This window comes from Chlamydomonas reinhardtii, chromosome 8, assembly GCF_000002595.2.
Source record: "Chlamydomonas reinhardtii strain CC-503 cw92 mt+ chromosome 8, whole genome shotgun sequence".
Taxonomy (NCBI): domain Eukaryota; kingdom Viridiplantae; phylum Chlorophyta; class Chlorophyceae; order Chlamydomonadales; family Chlamydomonadaceae; genus Chlamydomonas; species Chlamydomonas reinhardtii.
The window spans coordinates 4,116,620-4,133,679 of record NC_057011.1 but is presented as its reverse complement, the minus strand read 5'-3'; the positions used below and the strand labels follow the sequence as shown (position 1 = coordinate 4,133,679).

General features: G+C 64.2%; 1 protein-coding gene across 1 annotated transcript; it reads right to left on the bottom strand.

Moving 5' to 3' along the window:
• Positions 1 to 2: 2 nt before the first annotated feature.
• On the bottom strand, positions 3 to 16,894 carry CHLRE_08g379800v5 (uncharacterized protein). Its single transcript, XM_043065242.1, has 41 exons — positions 16,411 to 16,894; positions 16,042 to 16,107; positions 15,672 to 15,813; positions 15,207 to 15,377; positions 14,898 to 14,959; positions 14,432 to 14,631; positions 14,068 to 14,137; positions 13,805 to 13,887; positions 13,292 to 13,561; positions 13,061 to 13,115; positions 12,803 to 12,942; positions 12,489 to 12,627; positions 12,115 to 12,297; positions 11,752 to 11,961; positions 11,426 to 11,518; positions 10,949 to 11,189; positions 10,301 to 10,716; positions 9,901 to 10,134; positions 9,503 to 9,792; positions 8,875 to 9,333; positions 8,579 to 8,696; positions 8,011 to 8,346; positions 7,590 to 7,801; positions 7,117 to 7,261; positions 6,745 to 6,847; positions 6,080 to 6,429; positions 5,859 to 5,972; positions 5,579 to 5,693; positions 5,231 to 5,341; positions 4,899 to 5,001; positions 4,545 to 4,742; positions 3,938 to 4,186; positions 3,596 to 3,737; positions 3,266 to 3,404; positions 2,882 to 3,060; positions 2,637 to 2,738; positions 2,386 to 2,490; positions 2,096 to 2,203; positions 1,830 to 1,913; positions 1,378 to 1,584; positions 3 to 1,147 (listed from the first exon to the last, which is right to left on the bottom strand). The coding sequence occupies exons 1-41, from the start codon at positions 16,459 to 16,461 to the stop codon at positions 809 to 811; spliced, it is 7,134 nt and encodes a 2,377-aa protein (XP_042922243.1). The 5' UTR covers positions 16,462 to 16,894; the 3' UTR covers positions 3 to 808.
• Positions 16,895 to 17,060: the final 166 nt, after the last annotated feature.

Below are 17,060 nucleotides of genomic sequence, written 5' to 3'. Positions count from 1 at the left end.
TCAGCGGATGAGTGTAACTTTCAGTTGGCCGTTAGCAGCAAGCCCCTAACAACGATTATACGCCGCCCATTCCTGCTACAGGATGCTCCGATAGATGGATGGCCTCCAACTTTCGTCACGGACTCACGGCGACGTTAAGCCGTCCAGCTAAGCCAGCGACATGGCTTGCTTTTCGGGCAACCTCGCGAAAGGCAATTGTCCATGGACGTGCGAAGGCACCTCTCGCTCCGCCCGAATTTTCCCCGCCGCCTATTTATTTAGGATAGACTCAATAAAATTTCCCCTGCCCGGACAGGACGGGTACATCTTAACTTCCCGACGTATTTGCGCACGCGCACGCACGCGCACACGCACGCGTTCGCACACCCACGCACACACAGCGCACGCACGCGGCACACGCACAATTATGTGCCAGCCGTTGCAGATTAAGGGAATCGTAGTAAACTGGCAGCAGTCCGCTTCACTATAGTAAATAGAGATACGGGGCAATCATAAACAAGTCCGGGGAGGTCATCAGGAAAGAGGGCGTTCGCGGCCCGGCACGCACATCACACACGCATGCACGTCGCACCGAATCCCTCAGCGTGCCAGTGTCAAGAATGGTATGCGTACATTGCTTACCTTGATTGCTATGCGGGTGAGAACGCAGCCAACATGAGTGGTTCAGAACCACTCCTTGCTAGAAATAAAAGGCTTCGCACAGCAGTACTCATGCACCACCCCTGGACAACTGTCAAAGTCCCAAGAGACTTCACATACATGTCATGTCACACACTGCTCACAAAACATCTATCTCTCCACTGCATCCTCAGGCCAGCGCCTTGCCGCAGTCCCGTCCGCCCCAGCCCTCGTCGCACTCGCACGCCCCGTTTGCCAGGTTGCACACGCCATTGCCCGAGCAGTCCAGGGCGGGGCACGGCACCAGCGCAGCCGGCGGCGCCGCGGGCGTTGCCTCGCTGCAGTCTCCACACACCGCGAATGCGGACCCTGCAGTCATGCCCATAAGCTCGGGCTGGGTGTCGGCCCAGGCGCGGATGGGCGGCAGCACGAAGGTGCCGGCACTGGCCGCGACCGCCTTAATGGTGACGGTCGAGGTGCCGGAGCGGAGTGAGGCGTAGGAGAAGGTGACCAGCGCAGGCGTGGTCTCCTGCATGCAGCAGACGCAGCGGGTGGATGGGCACTGGGCAGCCATAGGTTGAGGTTGGGTCTAGCATGGGGCCTGGTGGTGGGTAATTCACGAGGGCTAGGCGGGGTGCATGCGGGCGGGCGCGGCGGTAGGTGAATGCGTGCGCGCGTTGCCAACCAGGTCAGGACAGCAGTCGGGGGACTGGGGCGCCACGCCACGCCACGCCACGCCATGCCATGCCACGCACACACCTGCGCAGGGCACACCGGCCACCAGTACCACCAGCGCGACCGCATGCCGCCGCCGCCCCCAAATCCAAATCCAAAGCCGCCGCCGCTCCAGTCGCCTAGGTCGCAGCCGCTGCCGAGGTCTGTGACCACGTGTGGGTCCAGCGGCTCTAGCCCGGCCGGCATCATGACCGCCAGAGTCACCGCGCCCAGCTCGTCGGGCGAGGTGACCTAGAGGTGTGAGGGGTGGAGATGAAGGTTACTGGGATGGCGAGGCCCGGACGTCAAGCGATGTTCTGGCAAAAGTTGTGGTGCACGGCGGGCACGGGACGCATGGTTATGAGGGTGTGTAGGGCTGGGTTGGGACTTGATGGTCGGGAAACTGCGTTACATGCGGGACACACATACACACACAAGCCTTTTTGCGCTTTGGTTTTTCTTGTTCTCTTTGGCACATGCCTCGCGGCCGCACGCACCTGGATGGTGAGCGCCACTACAGAGCCCAGCGGCACACCCGACACACGGGGCCCAGCGCCCTGGCCCGTGGCGGGGTCGACCACCTGCAGCAGTGGTGACCGGCAGTTGCGTCGTTCGTTAACACATGCATGCAGCAGCAGCAGCACGCCGCCGGCGAGGATGTGTCTTCCTCCTCCACACGTGTTCACTGCGAGCGCACACACACACACACACACACACACACACACACAAACACACACACACATATATACACATACGCACACACCTGCACTGCCGCCTCCACGTATAATCCGCGGTAGGTGGGGAAAGCGGGCAGGGTCACGGGTACGAACTGAAGCGCTGCCGACACGGACACCTCGCCGCGACCGGAGACCTGGGGGCCGGTGGGGAGGGCATGCGGGCGGCAGGAGCTCAGGCTGACAAAGTGATTGGTAGCGTCAAACTGCTTTACGAAACACCTCTGGCTCAGTGGCTGGCAGCGTGAAGCAGGCCGGGTTGACCCGTACTGAATATTGTATCTGCCTAAACCCTGAACGCGACGATGAACCCGCCAACCTCGAAGTTGAGCTCTCCCGGCTGTCCGACCGCTGGCGGTGGCGGCAGAGACTCCCAGGGTGTGGTGGTGGTGACTGGCTGCGTGCGGCCTGGCCGGAATGAAGCCTGGTAGGGGTAGGGCAGAGGGCAGCCGAGCCAAGTACAATTGAGAGAATGGGCGCTACTGTGTGTGTGTGTGTGCACGCCGTGTTTGCTCGTTTATCCATGACCCGTCCCGGAAACCTAGCCTCCCACCACCACCGCATTCCCACCTCGAGCACGGTCAGGCCATTCACGTCCGCCTCCAATTGCAGCTGGGGCTGGGCGGAGCTGCGTGAGACGTCGTAGGACATCAGCGCAGCGGCGGCCAGGGCCTGGAGAGGAAGGGAAGGGGAGAGGAGAGGATGCGGAGAGCGCGATCCATATCGTCGTCAGCGGCGATACAGACAGGGTTGGTAGCTAGAAGCCAGGCGCGTCTCATTCACCGCTGTTGTGGGTGAATGCCGTGCCCACGCACCTGCACAAACCAGCTCTCTGGGTAATACACCCTCCGCCGGCTCAGCGCCGGGCTGCTGCTACTGCCGCCCGCCGCCACGTAAGCTGCCAGCCGCGGCAGTAGCGGGCTGAGGGAGCGCGCCCGCACCATCAGCAGCAGCGCCAGGGCCTGGTCCTCCAGGGAAGCGGGGCCGGGATTACCTGGCACAGCGCGGGAGGACAGATGTTGAGCGAATGAAGTAGTGTAACACGCCGTGCAACACACATGACAGCAGACCGGGTACAAAGCTCGGTAGCGCGACATGGTCGGCTGTGGCGCAGTGGTTGCTGAACAGTAGGTAGGGCAAGCCTGTGCCGGCACTTAATCAATGCGCCTGTGGCACCCCAGGGCCCCGCCAAACCTCACCCGGCCCCGCGGCGATGTAGGCGGTACGGCCCTGCAGTCGTACGGCCGAGCTGAGCTCGACGAGCGTCGCGTTGACCAGGCGGGGCTCGGGGTTTGACTGACCCATGCTCAGGAGCACGAGCGACAGCACCACACGTGTCTGCGAACGTTGTGTTGTGTTACATGCATGCTTCAATGTCATTAGCACAAGGACCGTTGCTTGTTGGAGTGTCAGCAGCACGATTGCGTGCAGCTGCACGAACCATCAGGCCCCCCCGCGACACGCAAGGTAATGGAAGCGGCCCTGGGGCAATCCTGGGGAGGAGTCGGCCTCTCACGGGCACCACTCACATCTCGATCCAGGCGGGGGCGGCTGGCGTTCTTCCCATTGGCGCCAATCAACGCTGCCAGCGACAGGTCTGCCGCCGCCCGCCCGCGGGCACCGCCGCCGGTGCTGGAGTCGGCTGGGTCCCAGTCCGCACCCAGCGCAAGCCTTTGGGGTGGTGCCAAATGCCGTGGGACTCATGAGGGCATGCTGCTGTTATGTGGTGTGGGTTAGGCGAGTGCATGGCTGGCCTCTGACCCGCAGCTGTGCATTCACCACCATTGAACATGACGCGGCACCTTTATGCCCGCTCGCCCGCCCGTGTTATGCCCGCTCGCCCCCCCCCCTTGCAGCACGCACGCACGCACCTGGTCCACGCCAGCGTGTGCCAGTCGCTGTAGGTTCCGTTGTTCGCCCGCGCCTCCTGCGCGTCCGCCACCAGCTGCCCCGCCAGCGCCCGCCGCCAGACCGGCAGCAGCTGCGCCTCCAGGCGGTCGGACCAGGGGCCCAGGTACCGGCCAAGACCGGAGGCTGGGAGCGGTGGGGGGGGCGACGTGAGGGCGGGGCCGTGCAGGCCGGTGAGGAAGAGGGCCCAGGCGTTCAGTCGCGTGTCGGCCCTGCGGACAGGGTCGTCAAAGGTGATGGTGTAGGCAGCTGGGCGGAGGGCGGCTGGGCGGAGGGCTGCTCAGAGATGATGGTGATGGTGTAGGTCAGGGGAGATAGCTGGGCGGAGGGCGGCGGGAGGCGTCGAGGACGCAGTGCCAGAGGCACGACGCCGCAGTGCACCGTGTGCATGCGGCCGGCCTTCTGCGCAGTCGCTTGCGCCCCCATGGTTTCATGCATGTGGACAGACTTCCAATGTCCCGGTGGTGCCTGACAAGCGAGCACCACACCGGGACCGGCCCCGCCTGCATCCCAACCCACGCCCCCCGCAACAACAACGCCGCCCCCCTGCGGGCTTGCACGCCCGCCCACCTCAGCGGCCTCCAGCCGTCCCAGCGCCTGAAGTCGCTCCACACCAGCCCCAGCCCCGGCTCCGTGAGCGCGCCCAGGTCCGCAAAGCCCCGCGTCACTTGCTGGTCTTGGGCCGCGCTGCTGGTGTTGGGCTGGCCGTAGGCGGCGAGCAGCGGCGGCAGCACCGCCCACGTGAGCGCGCGCTCGGCGTAGGGGTACCTGCATGCGACGTGCGTGCGGTGTGCGGTGTGCCAGTGCGTGAATGGTGAGTAGGTGAATGCAAATCGGAAGCTTGACCTACAACGCTTAAAAGCATGCAAGGACCGTGCAGCGGCGCGCGCGCCCCCGCCCGCCTGCCTGCCTGTACGCACGCACCTGTCCCCTGCCTCCGCCACGCTCCGCTCCTGCTGCAGCAGGTTGGCGTACATGGCGGTGATGGCTGGCAAGTTGCCCACACCCGCAGTCAGCGTCAAGCCCCCTGCGGACACAAGTAAGCAACAGCAGCAGGGGCAGCAGCATCGGACACGGCACAGGTAATAATAGGCTCACATTCACCAGGCGGCAGCAGCAGCAGCGCGACCATTGAGGGTGGTCTGAGGGCTGAAACGGTCTCGGTAATGCACGCACCTCCCCCCCCCCCGCCCCTTGTGCACCTTCCTCCCCCCCTGCACATTCCCCCTTGTGCACCTCCCGTTGCTGCCGCTCACCGCTGCCGGGCACTGCGGCGGGCAGCTCCACGCCCTCAGCCCAGCCGCCGCCCGTGGTGCCGTTGGCGGTCAGGGAGAAGGTCGTGGCCACCAACACGTCGCCCTGCTGGCCTGTGGGCGTGCGTACATGATGAGTGAGTGAGGTGGTGATGGTGGTGGTGGTGGTGGTGGTAGGTGGCGGTGGCGGTGGTCGTAGGACAGGCCAACACGTGTGGAAAGGCAAGTGCGCGCACGCACGGTATATACTGCCAAAGGCGCCAACCAAGGTGTCCGGGGCCCGCCAGTCATGCAGCGGTTCCACGCTTACTTTCTCGTATGTATGTCACCACACACGAGACAGACACGCACCGTACACGGGCATGGAGACCTGGAGGCCGTCGCTGCCGCCGCCGTCCTGGAAGTCCACGGCCCGCAGGGTGAGGCGGGCGGTGCCAATGCCGCGGCCGCTCAGCGGGAAGCGCACCTGTGCGTGCGTGTGTGTACGACGGTATGTGGGCATGCACGCGTACGTGCATACGGTATGAGTGTGTACACGTTGCTAGCACACGAGCGCAACTGTATATAACTGGCTTCACTCTTTCCCGTCACATAGGCACACAGGCGCATACACACGCACACGCACACGCACCTCTTCCTGCAGGTCGGCGCCGGCCTGGAAGGTCACCACCTTGGTCATCGTGGACGCCCCTCCAACTCCGCCGCCGTCCGACAGTTGGAGCGGGCTGCTCGCACCACCCTCCACCTGTGTTTGGCAGGAATGCATGCCTGTGAGACCCGTGCCGCCCCCTTTGTTGTAGTTTTTCCTGCCTCCCCTCAGTACCAATGATACGCCCCTCACTGCCCACCTACCGTCAGCGTCACGGACACGCGGGCGGGCGCCGAGCCCACCGTCACCACGCAGCCAGCCTCAAAGCCGTCTCCCACACGCACGAACCGCGGTGCCGAGGGCGTCAGGCTCAGCGCCCGCCGGACCACCAGACGTCCCTCGCCGGACCCGTACCTGCGTGCCGCCGCCGCCCCCGTAGCGGCGGCGTAGGCTCGCAGTACAAAGGTGCCCAGATTGGCAGGCGCAGTGAAGTTGACACGTGCCACGCCGTCGGGGCCGGTGAGGACGGTGGTGAAGAGCGGCGTGGTCACGAAGTCGTCTGAGCTGCGGAGCTCGCCGGAGACATCGGCACCACCCGCGCCACTTTCCGGGTCTGTGTGGATGCGGGCGGCATTGCATGTTCGTTTGAGAAGCATGGCTCAGAAGAGCAGTGGGTACGCACACTATGAAGGGCGCGGACGCGTGCGACACGTCGAACAACGTGCGTGTCTCGCCCATCTCCGATTCACCTATCCCGTGAGCCCATCCTCATCATGCGAACTGCCGATATCACCTGCTGTGGGTGTGCCACATGGCCCAACCCACCCAACCCAGAAGCAGCAATCAGCGACGCACACACGGATGCATGCACGCACGCATGTGCGCATGGACTCAAACCCTATGACCCTAAAAGTGCACGCGCACGCACCTGACGGACCGCCGACGGGCGGCGCGCGCTCAGCCCGGCGCTGTGGCGGCGGCCGCCGGAAGGCGGGCGTCAGCGGCGCGCGGTTGTTGTCGACGTAGCCGCCCTGTGGCGCGTGCGGTGGGGTGTGTGCGCGTGGATGGCATGAGGTTGCGGGGCTGAGCGCAGCGAGCGGGTCTTTGGCAGGTGTTGTAATGGTGCCGGGTTGCGGTGTGCATGTGCAAGTTGCCAGCTGTTGATAAATTGCGCGCACACACATGCACGTACGTGAAACAAACCCGAACAATAATGGCACAAACATGCACGCAAGCTCAGGAACAGGCAACGAGCAGATGCGGGTGATGAATTGCCAGCAGCTCACGTCTCCCAACTCACCGCCAGCAGCGTGATTCCGGTGGTGAACTGGTCGAGGTACTCCTCATCGCTCATGTCCGCCGCCTGCACGCCACCAGACCAGTAGGCGGCGGCCGCGGCGCGCACGGCCGTGTCCGGCGGCAGCCACGGGTCCAGCTGGGACAGCCTGCGTACGCACGTGCGCGTTGTGTGGTAAGGGCGGTAGTGGCGGTCGTGGCGGCGGCTTGCAACACGTGTAGATAGCCCCACGGTGTAAGCCCCCACGGTGTAGCCGCATGGTGTGGCCCCAGACACGGTGTTAGCCCCCCGCCCCTCCCGCACACACAGTGGAACCTAACCGACTATCCCCCGGTTAGGTAGTGGACGCCAGCCGAAGACGCATTATATATGGGCTCCAGGCATGCCCAGCAGCAGCTGGAGGTCAGCACCCCACATCCCAAGTGCACTTGCTGGAGCTAGGGTTTGGAGTATCCTGCACGACCCCCACTTCTCACCTGCGCACGAGCGTGTCAAACACGGCACGCACGGCCCCGGGCGCCAGGCGGTACGCCGCCATGCCGTACACCTGTACGTCAGCCGCCAGCCGCAGTACGAGATCCAGCTGCGGAGCCGGCAGGTCGTACGGCATGAGATCCAGTACGGCCTGGTCCACGCCGTACACCGTCACCTCCACGCCCGGCCCTGCGCCCGACACCCTCACAGACACCTGCAGCAGGGAGGTAGGGATGGAGGAGGTGCGCGTTGATTGGGTCAGGCCGGGGCCGCCAGTGCCCATGGCAAGGGGTCAAGCTGGCAACAGCAATCTGGGCTGACGCCCCTGCTTAGCATGTTCCTGCTGCAGCTGATTCGCACAGCTAGTGCAGCACAGCGCAGCAAGCCAGCCAGCACCAAACGCACGCGCACCGCTTGCCTCACCTCAGCCTTCTGCCCTGGCTCTATTGCCAGCAGCTCTTCACCGCCCGCATCGACGACACGCCCGCCGCCCGCCGCCTCGCCCGCCACAGGGCCAACCGCCACAACCACCTCCAGCCCGTTGTCATCAGCCACCGCTATGCGCAGCTTGCTACTGTACGTCAGCGGCGCACGCGGGTCGCACACAACCGAAACCGGTACGGCATCGGGCGGGGGTAGCGGCATGTCGGACGGGCCGAGCCGCGGCACGTGCAGTACTGCGGTTACGGCGCAGCCGCCGGCACAAGTGTCGTACGACAGAGGGCCCAGCTCCACGTCAGCCATGGCGCCGGCCGGCAGCTGAACGCATGTGCAAACGGGGGATGGATGTTACGGATCGGCATTCGCTTGGTCGCGTGCCTCTGTTGGCAGGCAGTGGGCGTCATTTTGCACAACATCCATCTTGGGCCCAGCCACACAGCCCCCGCCCTTTCCTTAATTTGCTCTGCGCGAACCCCAGTTTAATTCAAACCCACAACCCGTATCAATGGCCTTGCTTTGCAAACCCCAGGTTAATTGAGTATCAACCCACCGTATCAATGGCCTTGCTTTGCGTGGCAAAATCATTTCCCCACAGCAGCAGCAGTCGGGCATGCGGCCAGGGGCTCTCAAAGCGAAGGCGCGGCGTCTCGCCAATTGAGTAGACGTTCCTGTGGTTGTGCCAAGGTGTTCACAGGTGGGGCGGAGCGGCGGGCAACAGATAGAGCGGCGGAGGACGTTGACACATGGATGAGACGGTCGGTGATGCGCTCTTTAGATCTGAAACCACACGAAACACAATCCGCAGCTGCGCAAACACAACATGCAAAACCACCCAGCAGAACTCACTTGTCCAGGGAGAGGGCCGGCATGGGCATGCCACGTAGCTTGAAAGCGTACTGCTGCCACTCGCTGGCGTTGCGGCCTAGGATCATCTCGAACCGGCCGCACACCGTCACCACCTCCGTGCTACTGCCGCCGCCGACCGCAGTAGCACCTGCTACAGCCGGTGGCAGGACGGCGCACACGCGCAGGCTGAAGCGGCCGAGGCAGGGCAGGGCCAGGCGGCAGGCGCTGGGCCCCACGAATCCGGCCCCAGAGCTGGTCGAGCAAGTGGCGACTGAGTCACAGGCGGCGCCGCCGGCGGTGCCGGGTGTTGCGGGGCTGAGCGTGGCTGTGACGGGGATTCCGGAAAGGTCAGAGCCGTCGGTGTTGGAGGTGAGGATGGCCGTGACGCCGAAGGGCACACCGGGCAGGTCGGGCGTGAGGGAGAGGCTGTAGCTGAGGGCGTACTCCGCGTCCGCCGCCCTGGGATGCGCCGGGAGGCGGAAGATGATTGAATGGAGAGCCGGTGTACGCATGTGGACGAGTGTAGGCACACCGCCGCACGCAGGCGGCACTGCTGCTAACCCTGTTAGGAGGCCTGCAAAGCCCGCCACCTGCCACCCACCTCCAACTGACCCAAGCCCGCGCTTACGCAATGGATGCCGACTCCACGATCCGCTCGCGCGTGGGCCCAATCCACTCCACACTGACGCTAATGGCATCGTACACTGTCGTACGGTTGGCTTCCGGCAGGGCCCCCAAATCCACGGTGGCGGTTGCAACACCGTTGGCGTCGGTTGTGATTCGTAGCACGCCAGAGGCGCGGGCGTGACGCCACGTCAGCGTCATGGGCGCGCCGCCAACAGCCGCGCCAATGTAACTGACGGCGGTTGCGGTAACGGTGAAGGTGCCGATTGGCGAAACCCACGGTGGCGCGACAATCTGTGAGTTAGGTAGGTGCGAGTTTGGCATCGATGTGAAAGGATAAGCATGTATGGTCGTCACAGGTGTGCAACATGCGCAACCTGCGGGGGTGTGCCTTACACTGACCTGCAGTTCGGCGGTTGGCGGGCGCGGGTCCGCAACCGTGAACTCAAAACTCCTGACGTAATTCCAACCGAACAGCAGATCCGGCGCGCTCAGATCCGGCGGCGGGCCGTCGAGCGGCGCCGTCCCAACCGTCCCAACCGCCGCCGGCAGGTACAGCATTACATTGTACGGCTGCTGGCGGGCGCCCGCCGGAACCTGGATCTCGCCGTGAACGCTGCCGCTGCTGGCGTTGACCTGCAGCAGTCCGGGGGGGGGGGCAGCAAGTCATCTCATTCGTGTTTACTCCTCGTCCTCACATTGCCGCACTGCACTATAGCATCTGGTCGTACTCATGTGACTTGCACCAATTCCATTTGATTGAAGGGCCCGCCATGAGCACGCGCACAGATGGGTCACCCACCGCCACAAGCACCCGCGGCGGGGGCGTATAGGGCTCCTCAGCCGGCGGCGACCCCACGCCGTCGTCTGGCGGCGCCGCCTGACGCAGCGCACGCTGCCGCCGGCCGCTACTGCTGCTGCCAATATCGCGACCGCCGCTACTGTCAGCAGCTTCCACCGCACTGCTGCTGAGCTCATACTCCTGGCGGCTTTGCACGGTAGTGCCAGCAGCAGCAGCGTCGCCCGCTGTGCCTGGCAGCTTCGTGAAGCGGGCGGAGGAGGAAATGGTGGCGACGGCGGCGGCGGCGGCGGCGCGACGGCGGCGGCGGCCGGTGACGCTGCCCGACGCGGACACGTCCCAGCCTGACGACACCTCCAGTATGCCCCAGGTGGCGGGGGGCAGCTGCATGCCGGCGAGGGATGCCTGAGCGATGAAGCCTGTGTGTGTATGTGTGTGTGTATGTGTGTGTGTGTATGTGTGTGTGTCTCAGATTGCTTGGATGCCTAGCGCGAGATGCATACAGGTCACCAACATGGGTGCGTGCTGGGGGAATGTGGGGTAACATATGCCACATAAGCAAGCTCGCGAGTTCCTGACCGCCATGACCCTTCCCTTCCATTCCACACCTGGCACACAGTCACGCTCACGCTCACGCACATGCCACCATACCTGTGATTTTGATGCTCTCGCCGGGCCGCACCAGGCGCCGATCTGCCACCAGGCTGGCCAGGGTGCCTGAGGGCGGCTGCGGCCGCGACCCCAGCCACAGCTCGTCCAGGACGAGCGCCACACGTGAGGCGGTGGAGGCGGTGGGGGAGGCGGTGGAGGCAGAGGGGGTGGAGGAGGTGAGGGAGGCGGTGGGGGTGGGAGAGGGAGGCGCCAGCGCCATGACGGAGAGCCGGTCGCCACTCTGCGTGGCGCGGCGTAGCGTGGCGTGGCGTGGCGTGACGGGTGAGCGGGTGGGGGATGAGCGGGCGATGCAGCGGCGGCAGGCGAAGTGGCTAGTGGTGAGTGAGATGCGACTGCAACGGACGGATGCTGTGCTGATGGAATGCTGCCAGATTGCCAGCAGGCCCTCGTACCCACCCACCCACCCTCCCTCCCTGTCACCCACCCATCCGCACACCCAGCCACCCACCCGCCTACCTGCGGTGACTGCCCGGACTCGTTGGGCGGGATGTCCACACTGCACGTGCCCGCGGCGTCTGTGACGCAGCTGGCCGCCAAGAAGGGAAGGAGCTGGGGGGGGGGGGGGTGCAGGGGTAAACAAAGCGGAAGGGGGAAAGGAATGGCAGCAGAGTGATGATGGATGCAGTGAAGTAAGGCAGCAGCAGGGTGCTTGGGATGTAAGTCATTCCGGGAGCGAAGTACAACAGCGCCGGTATGTTGTCCAGTCATGGCGTCGACAACGGTGCCACGCCAAACTTGCGAAAGGACACATCCGCCCCGGCAGTACACGGTACGGTACTCACCTCACTGCCTTCCCTATAGTATCCTGAAGTCGGCAGCACGTAGAACGACACGGTCGCGCCCGCCACGCCGCCGCCGCCGCTTCCCTCCGAGGCGTCCGTGACCCAGGCCGTGAAGACTGTGTTGCTGCGGCTTGCCAGCACGGACATAGACAGGCCGGAGCGAACCAGCACTTGGGTGCGGCGGCTGGGCGGCCCGCCGACGTAAGAGGGCTGCACCGCCGCATTGTGGCGGGAAACAAAACAATAATTACCGCAGCTTGAGGATTGAAGTCATTCTTGTCCAGCAGGCCATTCTCATCATCTACAACAACCATCGCCCATTCTGTTTTGCCGGCATTCCATCAGTGCAATAAATTATCTCACCGGCGTGCAGCAGGCATCCAGCAGCTGAAGCGCCGCTCCGGGCTGCAGCGGCGCCGACACCCGCGTCCAGCCCGCGCCGGAGCCGGGTGTGGTGAGGGGCTCAGGCACAGGCACCACCGAGACCGGCTCCAGACCCAGATGGGCGGTTGGGTCGCCGCTGGAGGAGGCGTTGGGGAAATTGCGCTGCGGCGGGAAGGGGGGTTGTGGGGTTGGGGCGGTCGAGGCAGTGGGGTTACGAAAGACAGGTGATGAAATAGGGGAATCGAATGGTACGGCATGGCGACGGTTGTGCGTCAAGGGACAGATGGAGCCCGCGGCTGCTGTTCGCTATGTTCGCGTGCCGTACGCCTTGCCCGCTGCGCACACCTACGAACCTGGAAAACCTGCAGCAGCTTGATCACGTGGTTGCGGTTTGCTGGATCCAGTACGAACGACCGCACCGTACGGCTAGTGTACGGCGGCACGTCGACGCCAAGGGCCGGCTGCGGCGGCGGCGCGATGGTGATGTACGGCCTGCAGCCGTACATGAAAGCATGTCGATCGTGTGAAGTCACACTCACAGTCAGGCAAAGGCCAGTAAATCTGTTGGAAGCATGCCGCCCTCATTCGCTCAACGATCGTAACGAAGACTCCGCAAAGCACGCTAACAAGGGCACGCTATCGCTTGCCGGCGAGCACGCCGCCGCACCATTGCGTTAGGTTGTCTGCCGGCTCCGGCTCCAGAACCGCCAGAGGTGCGTTACTAAAGCTGTAGACGCCGCCGGTGGTGTCGGCGCCCTCAAAGCGGTAGGCAATCTGGGTCATGTAGAAGTCGGTGGAGTTGGAGGCCTGGTGGCGGCGGGGTGGCATGGGGTGGGGATGAGTTCCAGCTGAGCAGTCAGACCAGGGCGGAGACGCTGCAAACACCACGTACGCACACATTCATGTCCCACACGCGCCCACACACCTCGAGGCTCATGCCAAAGCCGTCTATCACAGTCGGGTCAGCGCCGGCGGTGACGCTGCGGGCGGGTGCAGGGTAGGAGCGATCGAGGGGTGTCTGCTCGGCTTGGTCATAAGCAAGGGAGCGCGAGTGTGGTGTGTGCGTACAGCGGTGGACACGTGCCACATGGCAGCGCCACGTCACGCATACAAACAGCCACCCCAGGAGCAGTCGGCTCCCCATCTCTTCACCCACCGGTACTTCTTTCCCGGTGCCAGGTCAGTCACCGTCATGCGCAGCCGCGACGATGACGGCAGCGACAGCGTGAACGGCAGCGGCGCAGCGCCCGGCACACACACGTCCGGCGGCGGTGGCGACGCCTGCTCGCCACCTGCTACAGCCGCCGGTGCTCCTGTGACCGCGGCAGCGGGCTGTAGCTCGCACACAGACAGCACACGTGCCAGCGCATCGAGGGGTGTGCCGGGCTGCAGGCCGTGCGGCAGCCACAGGTCCAGGCGGCGGTAGCTGTGGTGGCGGGGCAGGGCAGCAGGGCGGGTAGCGCGTTACATGTGATAGACATTTGCGTGTGTACGGTGTGTCGCACACACTGCACACGTGTGAATCGGCTGTTCCGCCAGTACCGTAATGCAGAGAATAGAGACAGCACAATTGCCCAGCGGCGCAAGCTTCCTCCCTTCATCAGCCCGTGCCATGCACCCCCTCCAGCTGTTACTACCCTCCTCCCGTCCTCCCCGCCCACTGCGACACCTGATGCCGCTGGAAGGGCTGCTAGCCCTCCAGGCGTCCTGGGCCAGCGGGAAGCGGAAGCGGCGCAGGCCCGCAAACACCACCTGTGTGGGCAGTCCATGGGTCCATTGCGCCTCATAGCACCTCATCCTTGACCTGAGCGCTAGCTTAATGTGGACAAGCTCGTGCATGCCCGCACGCCCAATGCTCGGCCCAAGTTCGGCCCAGTCTAATCACCACACACGTTCAAAGTGCGTGCGGCTACCTAGCCGCTACCTATCTACCTGCTGGGTGTAGGTGGTGGGGCCGGCGAGTGCGGCGTATCGGGTGCCGGCCGGCAGTCGCAGTGTGTACCTGCGGTGTACAGGAGGGGGAGCGGAATGGGTGCCGTTGTCAGGCCGCAGAACGAAAAGGGCGGCGTGAGCAATCACAAGCACAACTTCCGTAACGCAACGATTACTCTGACAGGTCCCGGGATGAGTTGAGAAAAGTCAGGTTTAGGGCATTATGAAAACTGCGCTAAGGTCTCCGCACGCCACGCGGGGCTGGAAGGAAGCAGCGGCAGTCCGCGTACGCACACGTGGGGGACTGTTGCACGCACCACGTACGCTCCCGTCTGCCCGCACCCCGTACCTCCCTGTCCCTCACCACGTGTCGGGCTGGAGTGCAGCCCCCACCTCCACTGCGGCGCACGTGGTGTTGACGTCCAGCGCTGTGTTGCTGGGTGTGCCCGACCCGGCGGCCCCTCCAGGGAGAGGGGCAGCGGGGGCGGGCGACCAGCAGGGCTGCAGGTTGTAAGGCAGCGAGGGTGCGCCCTCCTCCACTGACTCGTCACGGCCCTGGAGCACCTGTGCGTGTGTGTGTGTGTGTGTGTGTGTGTGTGTGTGTGTGTGTGTGTGTGTGTGTGTGTGTGTGTGTGATTGTGTGACAAAGGCGGGATACAGAAAGGTTGTGGAGGCGAGTTCGTGGGGGCGGCATCCGCTTCAGCGCCATCCGCAGAGCACCCGCTTGCTGTCCTTTATGCCCCCACGCCACGCCACGCCACGCCACGCCACGCCACGCCACGCCACGCCACGCCACGCCACGCCACGCCACGCCACGCCCCCGCACCCACCACGAACGCCGACTTGAGCATCAGCAGGTTCACCGGGTAGCTGAACTGCAGCAACAGCTTGCCTGAGGGGGCGAATGAAGGGAAAGCCGACGCCTTCACCAGGGGGGGTGGCATATGCACTCGCGGCCGGGACATGCAATGCACGGCGGGGGCCACTCAACAGTATGCGCGGTGCGTGTTCACAGCTCCTGGCCAGGGCCCACCTGCATCCGCAACCTACCCCAGTCACCCCGCCCGGCCAACGCTCTGGCTTTTGGTCCTCGTAACCCCCACGACCCCGCCCACCCAACCGCCCACCCGCCCACCCACCATCGGGCGGCACCTCGGGCAGCTTGTCTCCCGCCACGCCCGAGTCGCTGCTCCAGGCGCCGCCCGTCAGCCGCGCCGCCGCCTCCGACGTCGCGCCGCCGCCGTACATGTACAGGCTGCTGCTGGCCAGAGCGCGGCGCGGCGGCGTGCCGTCCAGCATCAGGCGGGCGCCTGCGCGCTTCCGGGTGAATGGGATGGGGCAATAACTGGGGTTACAATCGTGATTGGTTACAAAGTGGAGGGGTGGGATGGGGCATTGGTTTTGGTGGATGGAGGTGCAGGTGGGGCAGGTGGGGGTGCTGTGGGATGCTGTGGAATTACATGGGCGGGGATACCGGCGCACTCTGAAGTAAGGAAAGTCAGGCCCTGCGTTTCCAGAGAGCGGAAAGGGAGATGGGGGAAGGGCATGTCCTTTCGGCGCTCTCTTGGAAGTTCCCTCGCCAACTAGCCACCGCTCGCGCGCACCGTCATAGCTCCTGAGGCTTGTGTTCCACCTCAGGCTGCAGCTGAGGTCGGGCGGCCAGTCCAGCGCCGGGTCCCAGCGTCCCGCGGTGGTGCTCACCCAGCGGAACGAGCCCGGCACGCCACAGCTCAGCCGGAAGGGGACCTGTGGTGAGGCACGTACGTACAGGGGATGGGAAGGGAGGGCGGGGCAGGCATGGCAGGGAAGGGGAGGGGAGGGATGAATGGATGATGCCTGGAGGTTGGGTGGAGGGTACGGGCGCACGGTGGAGTGATTTGGGAGGCGGGGACGGGACAGGCAGGGGGAGGTGGGGAAGCGGCCGGGCGGGCAGCAGGGTGCGTGTGTATGTGTGCGTGTCCGTCACGAGTGCACCTGCTTGGCTGCTGCGCCGTCTCCGAAGTCGGACCCCAGAGCGATGACTGGCCGGGAGAACACGACCTGCATATTGAGAGGGGGAGCACAGGGGACACAGGGGACACGCTGGTTTGACACGCTGGTTGAGCAGGGCCGAGGTGGCACGCTGAATGCGCTGCTGAACCACCCGGCCGGCCGGCGCTTTCCCCCCCCCCCGTTGGGCTTGGGCATGTACTTACTCCCCCTCCCGACGAGCAGAGGCATTGAAACTTCACAGCTGCCCAGAGTCGGGGCCATCAACCGCCAACCCGCGGTGCCAGCAACACGCTCGGGCCTAAAACACCCACTGTCCACCAAGACTGGCATCCGTCCATCCGCCATGCTCACCTGTATCGCTTGTCGGTTGTAGAGGCGGACGGGCTCAGAACTGTTGACCATTACCTCAGACGGTGTCGTCAGCACCACGGTCAGCGGCAGCTCCTTAGCTAGGAATACGCGGGCGCTCTTTGGTTTGGCATTTGCTATGGGACCACACAGGAGCGTTATTGCCAGTGTGAGCGCAACGCCGAAAGTGGGAGACATTTCTGCCGGCCAACAGCGTCTTTTTGATCAGTGTATCTTCATGTGACCCGTTTCACAGCTTCAATTATCAATTCAAACAAAGTGTCAAAAGGATACTAATTGCATGCGCGGGCAGCTTCCCACTACTGTTGCTTTGGACGAGTCCATTCCGCATGCGCGGCAAAAACGTTTGGAATAAGGCAGCTAGCTGCTGAAACTATGCATGCGTATGTTTGATTGTCATTAGTGAAATGAGTGGATTAGGGTGTGGAACCAACGGGCGTGTCGGTCGCGATGCCCGCGTGCGTACAACCGGGTCATAAATGGCTGATGACGTCTGCAGTTCTTGAATATGGCTGACATACCAGCGCCGGCACCTTTAGTGCTGCCGCGCATCCGTGCCTGGGCCGACGCCCAGCCCGAGCTGATGGCCATGACTGCAGGGTGTGCGATGGGACAGTGTTTAGGCAGGTTGG